Source organism: Zeus faber, assembly GCF_960531495.2.
Source record: "Zeus faber genome assembly, chromosome: 10".
In the NCBI taxonomy this organism is placed as follows: Eukaryota; Metazoa; Chordata; class Actinopteri; order Zeiformes; family Zeidae; genus Zeus; species Zeus faber.
Genome location: NC_137199.1, coordinates 16,622,053 through 16,640,754, shown reverse-complemented (window position 1 = coordinate 16,640,754; position 18,702 = coordinate 16,622,053). Strand labels below are relative to the sequence as shown.

Genomic DNA, 18,702 nt, shown 5'->3' with positions numbered 1-18,702 from the left:
ACGCAGACTCTGAGGCTCTGATCTACTCTCACCTGCCGCTCAGCTGGATCCGGTCGGCCAGCTTGGACAGTTGCTCTGGTAACCGCCTCTGCTTGATGACGCCCTCCGGCGTGACCGACACCTCGCACAGCGAGTAGGCCTCGGGCGCGGCTGTCAGGGCGAACTCCCGGATGGCCTGAGCCACCACCTCCTTGGCCGTGGTGTCCTTCCCGATCATGATGTAGCGGGACTGCTGGTCCGCCTTGAAGACCCTCAGCACCTGGTCCGACATGTCTGAGGAAAGAGTGACACCTGATTAATGACACACTACTTAAGATAACACTCAATACATATTCATTCATCTCAGACGATTATTCATATCGTTCAGAAATCCCAATATTTTTAGACCTTGAATCATGAGAGATTTGATTCATTTTATCATGAGTAGGCTATATGACGATTACACGGCGATAAATCTCCAAAGGCCAATCATATTGATTCAAAACCCAGCACCTTGAATTGAAGTGTCTGATTTAAGCAACAATAAACAAGAGTTAAAATCACCGACATTGATCACAACAGTGCCATGCCCAGTTTCCCGAACTTCTGTGACAGTGCCATCACCAAACAGTGCGGGCTACGTTCCAAAGTCACTTCTTCACTACAAAGTGGACTGAAGCCTGAAATGTACTTCTGAATCCAAAAGCGAGCATTTATGGGTTTTTTTGCATCGCCGATTCTGTACAGATTGTCAGTTTAATGTTAGTCAGGATTTGACAGAATTATGTACGTATCTTTGACGCAGGACCATGAATCAGGTTTCACTGGGGTGGGAAAAAATGTATTCACTAGGTCGATATATACCACTAAAAGTAATGCCCAAAATAGACCTCAATAAGTGGTCAAATATGATATTGCTTAGTAAAAAATATATTTTACTAAGATTTTACTACGCAGGGAGTAGTGAACTATATAGATTTAAAAACGTAGCCAGTTGTGAGTGAGTAAGTGAACCAATGGGAACGCAGCATCAGCCCCTCAACCGGTCACATGACCAGGATTAGCATTAGAAATTAAACGGCAGCGAGTCAGCGCAGTGCTGTCAGTCCAGACCGAGCAAAGTTCAGTAAAATCTAGCAGAAGAAAGGATTTGTTTTTCTGTGGGGAAAAACAAATCCTGTTTGCAAATAGAAATATACACAATAGATCAGAAGTGGCCTGAGCGAGGCACTAACAGCACTGAGAAACAGACTCCCCACTCTGGAATCAGTGTGGGTTTGGAGTGCACCGTGTTGCAGACCATGATGCAGAGTGTAAGAGCTGCTACTGGAGCAGGTGGAAGTGGATGTGGAGGTGGAGGTGGATGTAGATACTTACTGGCTGCGACCGGAGCTGCAGGACACAAACAGTGTGAGCCACAGAGTTAGGAGGATGGAGATTGGGATTATACCTTGAAACCTGATAACAACTTGAATTCAAGTCTGGTTAAAGTCGACATCAAATATTAAGATATTTAAGGTGATCTCAGAACTACTGTGAGGGTTGTTTAGATAATTATTTGAGTCTTGCTTGGAATAATTCAACATTATTAATTTGAGACCAATAACTCAGACATAATGATCATCATTTGAGTATAATATTCACTTATTTTAAAAAAATGCACTTTGCTTCTTAGGTTTTTTATCCATCATCATCATTGTTATTATTAATATAATAATAATAATAATAATAATAATAATAATAATAATAATATGAGAATTTGTTTAATATAATGATGTTTTTTACAAATTTAAATAATTTGAATTTGATAGCTATTAATGTATAGCACTTTGAGTCGCATGTTGTGTATGAGAGGTGCTATACAAATAAAAGTTATTATTATTATAATAATTATAAATGACATGAGGGTGTGACAGCACTGAAAGACTGTACAACATCCACTTAGCATCCAGCCCTAAGGTCAATATTTCGATATGTGTATACTGTATATATTGTATGAACCGGCAGTGCCTTGTGGTTTAAATTAAGCAATAAAGCAAAGCTCTGGTGGGTTTCCAATAGAACTTTACAGGTTCCGAGCATTCCAAAATAAGTTCAAATCATCTGGAAACAAGTGGGACCCATTTGGAAATGAATGAAGTCATTGAAGCGGAGCAGCGGCTGATCTTCCAGCACCTCACCTGGCTGGTTGTTGAAGTCCAGGATGCGGTGGTGGGACTGCAGCAGGTCGGGGTTGGACGAGGACAGGTTCCCGCTGACGGGCAGCGCTGGCGGGATCTGCTTGGACTGCTTCATCCCCACGATGCTGTCGTCCTGCGACTGGCCGACGCCCACGTCGCTGTGCAAACGAGAGGGAGAGGACGGGAGGGGTAAGGGAGAAGCTCTGTCGGCGAGAGGCAGGGGGCGACATTCGCACGTGAAAGAGTTTGAATCAACGGAGTGACTTTTTATTGGCACATGCATTAGAAACATGATTTCTGGCAAAGTTATCCAAGCTTGGCGTATTTTGTGTTTGTTAATTCTGTGTTAAAGCGATGGAGCTTCTGCCATTTTCAACTGGAATTAGCGCATACGAAATACGGCGAGTGAGGTAACACCTTCTTAAGGAGGTTCCTCGGCATATCATTGAAATTCTATAGAACCCAAAAATAGAGACAATATGGAATAATAAATCAGAAAATGTGAGTTATAATCAGGAAAATGGTCGGGATAATGTCAAATGTTTATGCTGAGTAATAAACAGGTTAAAACTCATTGTGACAGGGGTTTGGTAATTCAACTTCTTGCTACAAGCAGGAAAAACAGACTGTTTAGTCGTCCAAGAGAGGACTTTAATATAAAAAAAATAATAATAATAACTTAACATCCACATTCCCATAAAGAACAGACATCTTGATGACTTTTAATGGAAATATTGACATGATCATCTAATAGTATTAATGAACCGATCCCGCCAGCGGGCATTCGGCAGAAGCCTTTCTCTCAGTACTGAATCAATTCAAGGTTTAGGTTAAAAAATACGTATTCCTTTAATTAATGCCAAAACAAATGTTCACACACACGTTTTGTACACTCATTTCTACTTAAAAAAAAAAGTGCTGCCGTGGCGATAGTTACTTGTAGGGTTTTGGAGGTAGGATGCTGGTGAGCGTCTTGTCAAAGATCTTCTTCAGCTTGTTGCGACCGCCCACCGTGTTGGCCTTGGCCTTCTTGCTGACCTTCTCCAGCCCGATCACCTGCTCCACGTCCACCGCCAGGTCGGGTATGGAGTAGCGGCTCGCCTTCTTGATGTCGCCGATCTTGGGCAGGTGCGGCGCTCCGTTCTTCCTCTCGGGCTCCTCGTCGCCGTCCACCTCGTGTTCCGGTCGCGTGAGAAGCTCCTTAAACACTGAGGAGAGAGAACCACCAGGGACTGGGTGAAGATAAGTTATCTTTTAGAGGAGAAACACCACAGAGAAGCTGACTAATGGTGAGCAAAGAGTTCAATAAGGAACTATTTTCTTATTTCTTCTTAGAAACGTCAAAAACGTGTGTAATTTGAAAAATATAAAAAATATATAAAAAAAACTAATTTTCAGCACAAAATATCACTAAATATTGGTTTTAAGCCGAAACAGGATAAATCAGTTTTAACAGGGACGAATACAGTGGCAGAAAAATAGAATAATATAAATAATAATATAAAAAATATATATACATTCTTTTATAACAATAAATAATAATAATAATTCTACACAATAATAATTCTCAGAACCCAACTTTTATTCTGATTGAATTTATAAACAGGTGCTCATGCGCTTAAATTTGTGGTTGCTCCAATGCATCTGATCAATGAATAAATGTAAATATAATGTATTATAAATAATAATTCTAATAATACTGTTGCAACAAAGCCTGAGGACATATTTGCCATCACAGCGACAGTGAACAGCATTATAAGAAGTCCAATATCATCAATGTTGCAGAAATGTAATGTTGCACAAAACATCAAGCCACACGCACTCTGTCAAAGAGTATCCACCACTAAATATAAAACATGACAATCAAGCAAAACAAAATACATTATAATAAAGGGAATCAAAAAGTGGGCCTTACATAATGTCTCACCTAACAGGTTGGTTTTCACAGTAATGGACAGGTGTGTGTTGTTCTTCAGAATCTCGTTGGCTTTGATGAGCTGGACGTTTTCAAAGTTCTGCCCGTTCACCTCCAAGATCTGAGACGGGTTAGAGGAGAGAGGGCGGAGCCCGAGGAGAAGGTCAAAATGGGCCCATCGCGTCTCCAGAAAGGAGTGCCGAGGCCTTCCTCACGATAAGCGGTGTCGTCAGAAACATTTTGGTGACGGAGCCCCAAGACCCCGGAACAACCTTCCCGAAAATGTCCGATGCGCCGACTTTGTTCAAATCTTTTTAAAGCCGACAAAAGCACTTTTTTTTTTTTTTTAATCTTGAATCATGAATGATTAATCCACTCCCCCGGTTTTACATCTTTTAAATGACCATCTGTATGCACCCCGTGTTGTGTTTTATATTTTTAACTCAAATCTTTTTTTTGCATCCCTGCCCCTCTTTGCCCCTCTGTAAAGCACTTTGAAGCAAAATAGTTTTTGTTCTTTTAGAGTGCTCTAAAAATAAAGATTGATTTGATAAAGGATACGTAAAGTGTCAAAATCCGTCTCTACCGGGTGGATTATACCACAAGTCCCAGAATTCCCTTCAAAACTACAATGCTGTATTTTTCCATTTCTTGCACGTGCACAATCTTGGCCTTCATATAAGGCGGACCCTGCCACTGACAATGGAGACAGCATATGCATGCAAACACATTGAAAGGCTGTGTCCTTGAGCGCCAGCGAAACAAAGTGTAAAAGATATTTTTTTTCAACAAAATATTCTCATGGATTACCACTTTAAAATTCGCAATGATAATCATGATGACACATATTTCCATTCCGTCCGGCCCTCCTTTGCAATAAAGCATCATCTACCGGATGTCAATTCTGATCATTAAGTATGTTTATGTGGTATGTTCATTTGTGGTATGTGTTTTTTTCCTGACCTGGTCTCCTCGCTTCAGGCCGGCCTCCGCTGCCTTGCTCCCGAGCTCCACGTCGTCGATGAAGATGCGGAAGCCCTTCTCCTGGCCGCCCAGCAGGCTGAAGGCCAGCGGAGCTTCTCTGGACGGCTTGGTCAGCGTCACCAGCCGGGGCTTGGCCTTCGCGGCGCATGCAATGTTTAACAGTCGGAGGTGGCCGCACATTTTCTGTAACCACACGCAGAGCCAAACAAACATCGGTTCCGATTTTTTGATTCCCTGTCATTATTATGTTTCCTTCCGTTTCCTTCCTTAAGTGTCAAACAAGAGTGTGCCGGATGACTTCGGACGAACCTCCCTCTCCAGATTGTTCTCAAACTCCTCCAGGAAGTGAGTCATGGCGGTGTCGCCCTCGAAGTCGTTGAAATGATTGTTCACCCAGAGAAGAACTACCCGCGTAACCTGGAAGCACACAAAACAAGAGGAATTCAATTCAAGTTCAACTTATCTTTTAATTCATTTATTTATTTATGTATTTTTAACATCTCTGTTGCCCGATCACTTTGAGAAGTTTCTGCATACAAGTCTTTTTTGCCATTTCTCCCCACTACTTTGACGGATTTCGCAAAAATGTGGCATCGTTTTATTTTAATAATTTTATACAATATAATAAATGTGTTTGTTAATATGTTTACTTGCTATAATTATTCATCATTACATCCATCATTAACTTTTAATCATTGGCAACATCAATAATGCTGCAACGTGGGCTACTGAGTACAACATCTGAAAAGCGTAACAAACAGCGTGACTCCTCAGATGTAGGGCAGGTTGTTTCCCTCCTGCTTTTGTCCCTCAACTACCACATGCAAATGCGTGTGCACACGACAGACACACAGCAACAAAGTTAGTGTATTTTAAGAATAATGTATCAGTGAGAAACAGAAGCCGCTTCCTGCTGCTCTGTGGGGAGCATCCTTCATCTGACGACGTCTCAGTGAAAACAAGCTCCAGATTTGATTTTGATGTTTCGTGATACATCTTATATGTGATTCTATGCAATGCCTTCAGTATTTGGGTTAAAAACAGTGTGTTTGAGTGTCTGAGTTGGGTTCAGCACTAGTTTCTGGAGAGATTTATTTTATTATTATTTTTTTTTTTAAACATGACGCTTCTTCAAGTCTCGCCGCGCATTTTTCCGAGCAGCTCAGCTTGACGGCAGCTCCGCCAGTCGTTTTAAAGTTCGCTGGTTGAGTCGTGCGCCACACCTTGTCCCTGAGGCTGGGGTCGTGGAACCACTCCAGCAGCTTGTTGCCCACCACCATTGGGCTGGACAGGAAGGTCCTGTAGGTCAACAGGAAGTCTTCAATGTAGGTGGGGTCCACTACCGAGTGCTCCTCCACCAGGTGCATGGTGAGACGCTCAGTGGTGCCCTGGGAGGAGGGGGAGGAGACGGGTAGAGAGAGAGAGAGAGACGGGTAGAAAATATATATGTTTATCGAAAAATGTACGACTGGACTCGAGACTAGACTGACTCATATCAATTATTAACAAAATATATTTCAAAGACAAACACAGTTATATACCAATCTATCTATGACGCTACAGTTCGTTCTATTATGGATAATGCCACCAGAATTAATTTAATGTTTATGAGGTACATTACCCTCTTCCCATACATTATAGAAAAATAAACCCTGCAAGGAGGAATCCATCATTCAAATTGCTTCTCAAAAGTCCCTCCTTTATATTTATTTATGTACGTTGCGCAATGTTTGTCTGACGTACTACAATCCAGCCTACTTAAGTATGTAACTATTTGATGCATACTACGGTTTGGGACAAATTAAGAAGGCTCACATACTAACTCAGCGCACTAGATAGTGTCGACTCACCTTGATGACAATGTGTCCCTTGCGGGTTCCTGTACGGTCCAGTTCTCGGTGCTCCTTCACCATGACAATCTCCCCTTCCTCCTCCACCTTCTGCATGTTCTTCTCCACCTGGTTCAGGATGCAGCAGTAGTCCTGCTGCGCGATGCACACAAACTGCAGCCACCAGGGAAAAGCAATAGGGTTAGTTACAGAGTTTTAGAGAGCGCCCCCTATAGGGAAACACAGCCAGTTTGAGAACGAGAGTTCAACTTTCTATAGATCTCAATCCTCAATTTAATACACATGAGGCCACGCACCCCCATTTTATGTCTGGGATTCAAATCTGCACTGATTTTTATTGTTAGATATGTGTAAATTTTGTGTCTATAATCTAGATAACAGTGCAACTAGGAACCAAGCACTCATTATTGTACATTCTCGGTGGTAACATCTTGTAAATTAAATAATGTTTAATAATAAAAGTTGAACTATCAATTATTTTGGAACCTCTTGAAGGACCCCCGGGGATCCGACGTCCCCATGTTGAGAAACACCGCTATAGACAGCTCTCCTCATCGTTGACATTGTTGACCCAGCAGGCAGATCAAACCAGATTTGTCAAAAAGAGTCATTTAAGCTGAAGTCAAATGACATTGACAATAAAATCAATGTGGAACATTACAGGTGACTTTAAACGGCTGGTCAATACAAGATTGGTTAATCAATGGTTGCCTTGTTTTCGCCCTCATTCACTCACTCATGTGCCTCGGTCGAGGCCACCTCAGGGGCCCCGGGGATCGAACCGGCACTACAGCTGAGCTACAGCCGGTAACTAAAATTACCACTCGGTGGCCAAAGGCAATTTCTGGTTTCAGCCAGAGTCTGGGACGTGCACTCTGTACTTCTACTCTTGTTGTATTGCACCATTTTGACTACCGAGTCTAAATATTTCTAGGTTATGAGAGCACTTGCCCTCAATAATCTTTCCAACCAGGTTCTCAGATTCCCATTTGACACCATTAAGCAGTTGTTCTTGTCCAAAGCCGGTACTTTGAGAACATTTAAAGCACATTCAAGACGTCATCTGTGACTTGGGTTGAGGCCTTTTGTTCATGGTTTTTTTTTTCCCAGAGGGTGAGGAGGATTTACCTGGCAGTCATCCACCTTGGTCTTCATCACTCCCTTCATGTACTCCTTCTCCATGGTGGGAGACACTCCGAAGCTGTTGCCCATGCAGAGGATCTCTGTCCGGCCCTCGGGGTGCGTCACCTCCACCGAGCCGTTCAGGATCACGGACCACGAGTCCAACTGGGGGGCGGGGAGATGAAGAATCAGGAGCATTAGCAAAAGAGACGAGAGTATTCTGAAATCATGCATACAAGAAGACATCTTCCAGTATCACAGTATGAATATATGTATATACGGATGTTGGAAGTGCTGGATATATTAAAAAACAAGGTGTATAAACAGCCATTTATATTCATTAATATTCGACAATCAAATGGTGCTAAATTTTTCCATCCATTTTTTATGTTATTATTTTTTAAATATTTATTTTTAATGCATTTCCATGCCTAATGTAAAGATATTTTAACTGATCTTGCGAAAGAATAATATATATATCAACATTCTCGTGTCGCACTATAATTGTATTGTTAAAACTGCATGCATCAAGACAGAGATTGCCGGCTGCCCAAAAGTGCGTAAATAAGTTCTTCCCTAGTTGGTAGAACATTTAATGATCACCTTCCCTGCGACCCCGAACAGAAACAATCCGTTAAAGAGTACGGATGGATGGATGGAATGTTAAATTCTGTCAGTTCCACATTCATTTCCTGTGAGGCTGACATTTTGGAAGCGTGCTCAGTGGAGACCGCAGTCTCAGCGACCGGACAGCGAGTCCAGAGTTCAGGCCTCGGAGGCGAGTTCCACTTTCTGTCGTCTATGCGCAACGTTTCCTAAACGTTCCTTCATCCGAACTTATTTCCTGCTCTGATCGGACAGACGAGGCAGAAGTGATTCCCGGGCCGGTCGCCGTAGGGATCTGGGAGCTCCCAGACGATGGAGCCAAGGCCGCCGTTCAGGTTTAATAGAGCGGAACATTTTTTATGAAAACTTCTAATGTGCGCGGGAGGAGGAGGCGCCGGGTGAGACTGGGATGAACTCTCTCCGAGAGACACGGTGGAAGCAGGTCACCAAACCGCTCTGTGCACGCTGACAGGGGATGAAACGATCAATCCAATAATCTATTTCACCACCGAGAGAAAACTGAGCAAATTCCTTGAAATAAGCCGTTTCGTGTGAAGTGTGTGCACTCTACAACTTTTAACGTGAGTTTTAGAGAAAAATGATGAGCATTCACCACCGTCAAGTCCATCGAGAACTGATTGTACATTTTACAGTTCAAATTCATAGAATCATCAAAAGACTGAAGCGTAACTGCCATCCGCCCATATTGGGTTCTTTCACTCGTGCTACCTTGTTAACTTCTGTTTATATTTTATTTTTATCTCTCATTTTTTACTGTTCTGTCAATCCTCTGAATAAGTTATCTTTATCAATCCCTGGTGGGAAATTCTAGAAATATTGGGCTTAATGGCAAAAGCTGCCAAAAAATAGATTGCACTGTCAGATCTTGGTTCTTTTGGTTATTCGCCTCCACAGAAGCCTTTACTAAAAGACACACGCACGCACGCACGCACACGCACACACACACGCACAGGCACACACACACCTCCTCTCCATCGTTGAGGACGATGGTTCCGGCTCGTTCGACCACGGCAAACACCATGACGGCGCACAGCTCTCTCCTCACTGACATAGTCATGTTGGCGAACGCAGGAAGCTGGTGCATGAACTCCAGTAGTTGTTCTGTCGAAAATAAGAGAGAGAGAGAGAGAGAGAGAGAGAGAGTTAAAAGGAGAGAGAAAGAGGGACATTTATTTCCATCTACCCCAATTTCAACACCATCCCAAGTGGAAAGAAGTTTTCCCTTTAACTGGGAGTAAACATAAGAGTGTCCTACACTGGAAGGGGAGCAGGAGAAGGGACAGAGATAGAGAGAGAGAGAGAGAGAGAGAGAGAGAGAGAGAGAGAGAGAAGGACTAAGAGAGTGGGAGGGATGAACAGAGAGGGACAGAGAGAATAGAGGAATAGAGTGAGGAAGGGATGAACAGAGAGGGATGAAAAGAGAGGAATTAAGAGGGAGCGAGGGCGAGCGTGTGTGGAAACACAGTCCCGTAATGACCATGAATAACCCACAAATTAACGATTATCCAAAGACCATTAAGCCAAATATCCATTTCATTGACAGTGGCGCTGGCGGTGGCGAGCCGCAGAGAAACGCTGACGCCTCACCAAGCGACCTTTAAGCTGCACAATGTGACTGCAAAGAGAGTCTACAGGGTTCTCATTAGGACTGCGCCATGTTTCCAACTGCCACTGGGCAGTGGTGTAGAGTAACAAAGTAAAAGCATTTTGTAACTTAATTAGGGGTGCACCATTTGTAAAATTCTGGCTTGATACCGATACCAATGTTTCAAATGACAATTTGGCCGATAGCGGATATCACTGTTTTCGCGAGTTCTGCTGAATGCAGCATCACTTCCTGCTTGGAGCGCTGCAGAGCAGTGTCTTCTAAGATCTATCACAGACGGCCTTGTTCTTTGAGATGGATAAAAAAAAAAAAAAAAATGAAAATGAAAAATGCTCTAATGGGTGGCCAAATATACTTTGCCGCCCGTTAATATACCAGCCCGCCCAAGTAAAATTTGGGGGAAACTGTATAAACATTGGCCACTGTCATCGGTCAATATCATCTTATTGAATATCGGCCAATACCGATGTACGGCAGATAAATCGGTGCATCCCTAAACTTACTGTACTTAAGTTTTTTCTGGGAGTATCTGTACTTTACTTGAGTTAAAATATCTCTGGCGACTTTTACTTTTATATATCTACATTTAGCCCCATACTTCTACTCTGATGCATTTCCCTTGAACACTTTCGTAACTCGCTACTAATTAAAATTGGTGGAAAACTTGTCGCCAATGATGTTAATGGAGCCGGTTCTCATCAGGTTCGAGTTCCATTCAAGGGTCATATCCAGCAGCGTGCCGAGTGTAAACCAACACCGTGGAGCAGGGTTCAGAGTTGACGGTTCTGTGGTTTTCCTGTGGAATTGGGCTACTTTTAAAGTGTTGAGCGGGAGTTTTTTTTTTGTTGTTTTTTTTAACGCGGGTTGGGGGATGGCTGGGTTTGTCAAAGAGACCTGGCAACCCTGCCTGTTTTCAGTTTGGGTTTTTGGGCGTCGCTACTGAACAAGCAGGGGCGTGTCCCAGAGAGACACACCTAGAGCGGCGTGTTGGAGAGTGACGGCCTCCTCCAGCGGTGACGCTGCTCCACCTGCACCTGCTATGACTGATGGAGACCAACAGCCCAGTGCCGAGTTCAGACCATGTGATTCTGGCGTGATTTTTCTCCACGGAATTTACTTTTACTTTTGATACTTGAGAGTACACTGAAGAATTCAAGAACATATTGGATTGTCACAGTGAAACTGACGATTTGCAAGATGTGGTAAAATCTAACCGTAGTTCCTCGTTTTGTGCTCACGACTATTACTCAGACATAGCAGATTATTTTTAGTCAATAACTCAACTTTTAAAGATGAAACTGTAATGTGGCATCCACCAGGTGGTTCCTCATCACCACTGATTTGTGACAATACACAACAAAAGGCCAGTAATGAAACAATAGAATGGATTTATCGCCTCGGTGCTGCTAAACTAATCCTCCGGGTCGCGCGAGTAGTGCATTGTGGGAAACGCAGTCCTGCGATGTGGAGCAGGGAGAGACCCCCTCTTCCCTCCCCCCTCAGTCAGCAGCAGTCTGGGGAAGCTGGCTGACCTGCGCATGGCACAGCAACACTGGCTGTGCAGAACTGCGGGAACACTGAAAGTTTAATGCGCCGGGAGGGGCTGAGGGGGGCCGGAGGGCGGAGGATGAGGGAGGGTGGGGGCTGGGGGTGGAGGGTGAGGGAGGGGGCTGGGGCCGCTGGATGTGGCGACGTGACCTAGAAAAGCCTTTGGATGCGGGGGATCGGCGGGTGGAGGAGGGCGGGGCCCTCTCTGGTGATGCGTGGGATCGATACGATCATTTACTGTCCTTCCGGGGGTGCCGTAATGAAATTAGGGCTTAATCGTTCACAGCGTTGTGGTTTCAATTAAGCGATGAGAATAAATTATGTAAAATTTCACAGGATGAGGTTTGAAATACAAAAAACCTTTTGAGTTTCATACTGGCGTTTTGGTCCGACATACTTGCAGCTGGATTCCTTAGTATGGGATGCAGAATTTGTGATCAGATACACAGTAGCGATACTAATTCATAGTTCTTCGATTTGACTCCTTATCCAAAAAAATACAGTGTTTATCGCCCCAGTTCAGAAAATTGCATATATTTACTAAAATACAGCCTTAAAGTAAACTATATGACTGACTATATCACCCAACATGTACAGGCCTTGAGGTTGGTGAAGAGGGAATGCGAAGGGAATGCTTTTTTTTAAGATGGTAATCGTCTACAGGCAACGCACCAATCCTCACCACGACAAATCCCTCGTACATGTAAATGCACCTGGCGGAATAAACTGCTTTTGATTCTGAATGCGAAATACTTGCCACACTGTGATAAGAAAGAAATGTTCCACATGAAGAGTTGAATGGAGGAGCAGAGTGGAGATCAGGGGAGGTTTCTCAAACAACAACCGACCCCGACTTGCCCCGAACCAACGGTGACAACAGAGGAAGTGCTCATGAAGCCACTTCTGGGATCGTCTTTGGTAATAACTTCGAAAAAGAAAAAGAAAAAAAAAAAAAAGAACATCTTTCTGTGCGGACTGAGATGGTTTGACTATTCCACCAGGCTATCTCATTATTCTCACACAACATTTGAAGAACGTTTAATTATTCGAACGGGGGTCGCGGGCCTCCGTCGTCGCTGTGTGGGCAAATACTGACATAATTTAGTAGGTGCGGTTGTTAAGCTTCTTACTTCACTTCGAACCACATCACACACTGATTATAATGCTGATTTGCTCTAAATGCTGATTTGTGGGTTTTTAGGCTGTTAAGTAGTGAGGAAGGACCATAGTGTGTGAGACACATTGCGTTTGTTTTTATGTAAATATTTAAATCTGCAAGGTCAGGACCTACTGTGTTTACAATGCACAGTACGTTTTTAGAGAGCTTTTAATGAAATGTGCTCTAAAATGTATCCCTCCATTATTCAATTAAGTGATGCAGGTACCAATTAAGATAAGCACTATTTATTTGGGGAGTGGGAGAGGTAAGTATTTGGTCGAAACATGGCAGGTTATGAACTCGATGATTCCATGAACATTTAGGTCCGATAGCAAGAGAGTGAATCTAACCAAGGCAGTGGGATGAATAAAATAATTAGGTTTTGGAAATTAAGGACACATAAAATCTAATTTAAGATATTTTAACCCAGCAAAATAAATACAAAATTCACAATCATTCAAGATCAAAATATTCCATTAATCGTGACTGGGTCATTCTCATGAAACCACCATAAAACATGAAGAAAATGAATTGATACGCATATTCACAGAGAATGAGAAATAATTAATTCAAATATTAAAGTACAAAATTGCCTCCTATACGGCCCACTTCGTTGTTTTTAACTATATTATTAATGATGTATTACCATAACACGCCCGGGTACAAACTCATTACTGTAACTATATAGTAGCTTATATTTTTCAGATAAATATTAATTTATAAATTTTAAAAATGACAATAGAAAAATAAGTGAGGAAATGTAGTGATGAAGTATATGCTGTCATTGTGCATGGTGCTGCATTTTTTGATAAGAAAAGCACAGAAAAAAACACTAAAATAATATCAACTACTGTAAGTGGACCATATAGTAGGCGTTGTGTACTTTCATATTTTGATGAATTATCTCACATTCTTGGTGAATATGTCTATCAATTCCTTTGGGACATGCTTTAGGAGAACGACCCGGCTGACCAGAGTAACACTTCAGTCTACGGTAGAATTAAACGGCAGAACTTGGCAGGCCTCTACCGGGGTCCTCACCTATGTCGTCGTCGGTCCTGTCCATGGGGTCTTTCTCCAGACAGTCCCGCACAATGTCGCGGCTCATGAGGGGGTCGGACGCTCGCTCGATGTCCTCCTCGTCGTCGTCCTCCTCCGAGTCCACGGCCGTCTCCGGCAGGCCGCTGAGGTCCATGTCTCCCGACTCGTTCTCCGTGGCCTGAGGAGACGAGAGAGGCCGGACGTCAACCGGACGGCGGGTCGGGGCCGGGAGAGCGGCGGGCGGACGGATCCACACGGGGCAAAACCAGAGAGGAGGGGGAGGGGGTTTCAGGGTTTTACCATCCACCAGCCAAGAGCGGAGCTGACGGACAGCAGCGAGGGAGAAGATGCTGGAACGCAACATCCACCCACTGAACCCAGCAACAACCTCACGTCTACATATAAGCATGCTCCACCGGTGTCTTTCAGAAGGACCTTTTCAACTCAAACATCTTAATGAAATGGTTTAAGGCTCCTAGTCCAGGTATCCATTCACTTCCATTTGGGAAAAAAAACAAACGTGAAGCTTGACTCAATCAACTCTGCAGTACAATGCAGGCCATCAATCATCATCCATCAATATGTCCACAATAACTTCATTTGTATTCAGCCTTTGTTTGACCAGTTTATTTCCATTGAGATTCGGAATCTCTTTCACAATATCTGGATAGCAGCAGAGAATGCCAGAGAATACAAAACACAACACACAAAAGGTGGAGCACCACAGTATAAAACAGCATTAATGCGGAAATCTCGGAGGTAATACAATTACAATCTCCTGCGTCATAACCAGTACTGTTAACCATCGCGTTGGCATAAGACACACATCTCCTGCAGATTCAGGGTGTTTTGGTTTTTTTTTTTTTGGTAATGCCTAACTGCATTTGTAACAATAAAGTAGCTTCTGGCAAGTGAACCGTCTCAAGAACACACTCTGCTTTTGTCACCGAATGGTCTCAAAAACATCTGCAAGGCTTCCACTCTCGTGACTCTTCTGGAAAATCCGAAAAATGGCAACAGTCCGACCACTGGTGACCGCGCTCCAACCCGACGTCCAGCCCGTGACGTCAACAGCAAACTGACGGTAAACAGCGCGCACACGCACACACGCAAGCACACGCACACAGGTGAACAAAGCTCCAACAAATCAGGTTATTGGTTTTACACAGCACACAACCACACACACTTCTCAGTGTCGTTTGCCACAGCACATCCACCAGCACCACATCGTTTTACGACACAAAAAGCAAAAAAAGAGGGAAAGGAAAATCATAACAAATGGGTCAGCGTGAAAGTCTGGTGCAGATTTGACCCATTTAGCGCTGAGGATCAGAGGCGTCGGGTACAGTAGCAGAGAGGGAGACAGGCGTCAACGCCGCATACCAAACAGTGCTCCGTGCATAGTAACAAGCTCATTAAGTGGCAGCCTCCTCTCCGCGCTCCCCCGCTCCTCCTCGCAGCGCTGCCGGTTCTTTGAAAGCACAAGATGAAAAAAACACGCGTTGAGGAGCGGGAGGGGAAGCCAGCCAAGATTGAGGGGAGCGGGAGTCACAATCGCTAACGTATGGATGGAGGCTAGTGGAGCCGCCGCCCTCCCCCCTCCACCAACCACCACCACCACCAAACGACCTCTGCCAAATTAGGGAATGAAAGAAATGAGAAACAGTGTCAAACCCCCGCTTTTCTGTCACACAGCATGTGGAAGTAACTCTTGGGATTCGATCAACTCCCCCCAAAAAAAACGCCTCGACGCATTGTCGCAAGGTGTTGACGCCCAAGATGGCAGCAGCGGGGAATCCGCGCCGATCGGAAATGTGCGACCGAAATCCAAACGTTTTGAACTTTGACTGTTCTCGTCACATTTAACTTGAGTGGAAGAGCGCGAGCGTCAGGCGACCGCAAGCAGAACAGAAAGCAGAACAGAGAGCTGGACACAGAGCAGAACAGCCGCAAAACCAGAAATTCACGCTTTGACCCCGCCCGAGGACACCACGAACCCCCTCACCTGCTCACCGCCGCGCTGCCTCTTCGCGGAGACGGGAGAGGAGAGGGAGGAAAAGGAAAAGGTGGTTTTCGCCAAGTAGCCGCAGAAGCCGACGCCGAGACGCATCTTCACCTCCCGGAACGCCGCTCCGCTTTTCATCTCTGGGATCGCCAGCCTTTCATCAAACCCCCTTCATGTCATTTGCCCAAACACCATGTGCAGGTCATTAATGATTCAGGATTCAGTCTGAGAGTCCACTCAGTGCCACCAGGGAATCACAGCAGGCGGGGCTTGGGGGACAAAAGACTGTGTGTGTGTGTGTGTGTGTGTGTGTGTGTGTGTGTGTGTGTGTGTGTATATACGCAGCGATCTGCCACAACATTAAAACCAGTGACAGGTTTTAACATTGCTCATCTGTATCCAATGGCAAGTGAACAGTCAGTTCTTGAAGTTGATGTGTTGAAGCAGCGTAAGGAACTGGTGACAGGGTCATGGGCGCCCAAGACTCATTGATGCCCATGGGGAGCGAATTCAAGCCCGTCTCTTTTGATCCCACAGAAGAGCTACTGTAGCACAAAGTGGTGAAAAGGTGAATGGTGCTATGACAGAAGGTGTCAGAACACACAGTGCATGGCAGCTTGCTGCGTATGGGAGCGGTCAGAGTGTTCATGCTGACCCCTGTCCACCACCCAAAGCAGCTACAATGGACAAGTGAGCGTCACAACTGGACCATGGAGCAATGGAAGAAGGTGGCCTGGTCTGATGAATCACGTTTTCTTCTACATCATGTGGATGGGCGGGGTTAGGGTCCGATCCGATGGAGCAAAAAAACATAAGCACTAGAGACAATATTATGTGCAAGAATGAGAAGTGTATGCGTGTGAAAATAGGTGGATATTTATATGAAGGTAGTGAATTATGAGTGGATATTCAAAATGTACTGTACTTATTTGAAGTCGCTTTGGACAAAAGTGTCTGCTCAATTAAGTGATGTAATGAATGCTGTTCATAAATGGGTTTATTTAATCCCCAGCAGGGGACAAATATACAGTACGATTATTCTCCGTAATTTACTCTCAATATGATCCATAACATCAATAAGGTACGTTCTCTCAGCATCTCCACCTTTTAACAGTAGCATATGTGAGTAAACGTCTTCACTCTAGTGTTTAATCGTTTAAACGTTCAGACACATAAAAGTAATTTAATATAGGAAATGGAAAAATAACTTCTGAACATCAAATAACACCTCCGTATGTAACTGAAACTTTAACTGGAACCGGCGTGTGCAAGAGGCCTGTCGGAAACATGAACCAGAGGGTCTGGTCACAGGATTTTAGATACACTTTTGATAACACATTGGTTCTTTTGTGATTGGTTGATTGGTTGATTTTTTTTTTGTTTTTCTTCATGAATATCAGACCCTACACACTAACAGCATCACCAGAGGGTTTTCTACCATCAGACTGTGGTAACATTTCCTTTGCACAGTGAGACCCACACCTTCTATTAGGACACTGCTGTCTTTTGAAACAGTTCCACATATCCATATTTAGCACCAACTGCACATCAGACAGAGGAGCAAGAGCAGCACGGAGGCTACTCTGTGCCTGTGAAGATATTTTTAACACTTTTGATTCAATTGCGACAGCGTGAAAAAAAACAAGTTCGACGAAACCACAGTGAGACATCCTGATCTAATGAATAAAACATTTATGTCAGCTGCATTTGTGTGTGCACATGCATGACGTTTGTGTCCGTGTGCGCTGTAGGAAGTAGGATTTGTGTGTGTGTGTGCGTGCGTGCTTGCGTGCGCGCGCATGTTGGGCAGGTGCCGTTAATATTTCAGCAGGCTATTCCTGGATCAATCCTTTCAGAACCCTTCTGAAGAGACATCTTTTATTCACATGCACAACAACGTGCCAAACGGCCGGTGAGGGGCCAGCGCCACGCGGTGGCACTGCGCTGAGGAGCAACACCTCACGCCAACCTGTGCTGAAGCGGGCACCGGGCGGCAAAAAAGTAAAAAACAATTAAGTAGAAAATCACCGATGCCAAACTGGGGCAGATTATTCAGTGAACCGGCGAACAGTTTGAGACACTCCACACCAGGAGGGGGCGCTAACAAGTCCACTGTACTGGGACTCTACTGTGAAGTAGGAGGAGGAGTAGGGAAAAAACAAAACAAAACAAAAAACTGTTGAAAAACAAAGGGTGCATTTCATAGGGCACTTCACAGGGGACGTCGCCATGTCCGAGTGAGGTTCAAACCTGAAGGGGGCGACAATTTCCACTTCGAAGGGAACAAATATGAAGTGCACGCCCCATGGTGATCAGAGTGGATTTTCCCCACTAAACATTGAATGTCTTCTCCTTTCTTTACTGTATTTAATCACAAACGAAATGGGCTTGCATAGTGACACCCACTGTATTGTGTGAGACAACTATTATTTCCTTAACTGCACAAGAGAGCTTCATGAGAGAGCACATACTGTAGAGTTGAATCCTGACATTTTTCTTTTTTCAGTTTTCAAACCAATTAGTCATCCATAGTTTTTTTTTTTTTAATATTCACTCAGTTTTTATATATATATATATATATATATATATATATATATATATATATATATATATATATATATATATATATAGCGCGCGCGGCTTTTGTCCCTCATGCTTCCCCTGCTGTGATTCCCTGGTGGCACTG

General features: G+C 43.9%; 1 protein-coding gene across 2 annotated transcripts in view; it reads right to left on the bottom strand.

Moving 5' to 3' along the window:
• rapgef2b (Rap guanine nucleotide exchange factor 2b) overlaps positions 1-18,702 on the bottom strand; it is a 124,906-nt gene that overhangs the window by 17,355 nt on the left and 88,849 nt on the right. For both annotated transcript variants that reach the window (XM_080008289.1, XM_080008290.1), the window contains 11 exons: positions 14,012-14,189; positions 9,622-9,758; positions 8,037-8,195; positions 6,909-7,061; positions 6,282-6,446; positions 5,368-5,475; positions 5,038-5,241; positions 4,087-4,195; positions 3,097-3,367; positions 2,160-2,317; positions 33-273 (listed from right to left, as the gene is read on the bottom strand). In XM_080008289.1, coding sequence (XP_079864415.1) covers positions 33-273; positions 2,160-2,317; positions 3,097-3,367; positions 4,087-4,195; positions 5,038-5,241; positions 5,368-5,475; positions 6,282-6,446; positions 6,909-7,061; positions 8,037-8,195; positions 9,622-9,758; positions 14,012-14,189 — 1,883 coding nt within the window. The remainder of the gene's footprint in view (positions 1-32; positions 274-2,159; positions 2,318-3,096; positions 3,368-4,086; positions 4,196-5,037; positions 5,242-5,367; positions 5,476-6,281; positions 6,447-6,908; positions 7,062-8,036; positions 8,196-9,621; positions 9,759-14,011; positions 14,190-18,702) is intronic.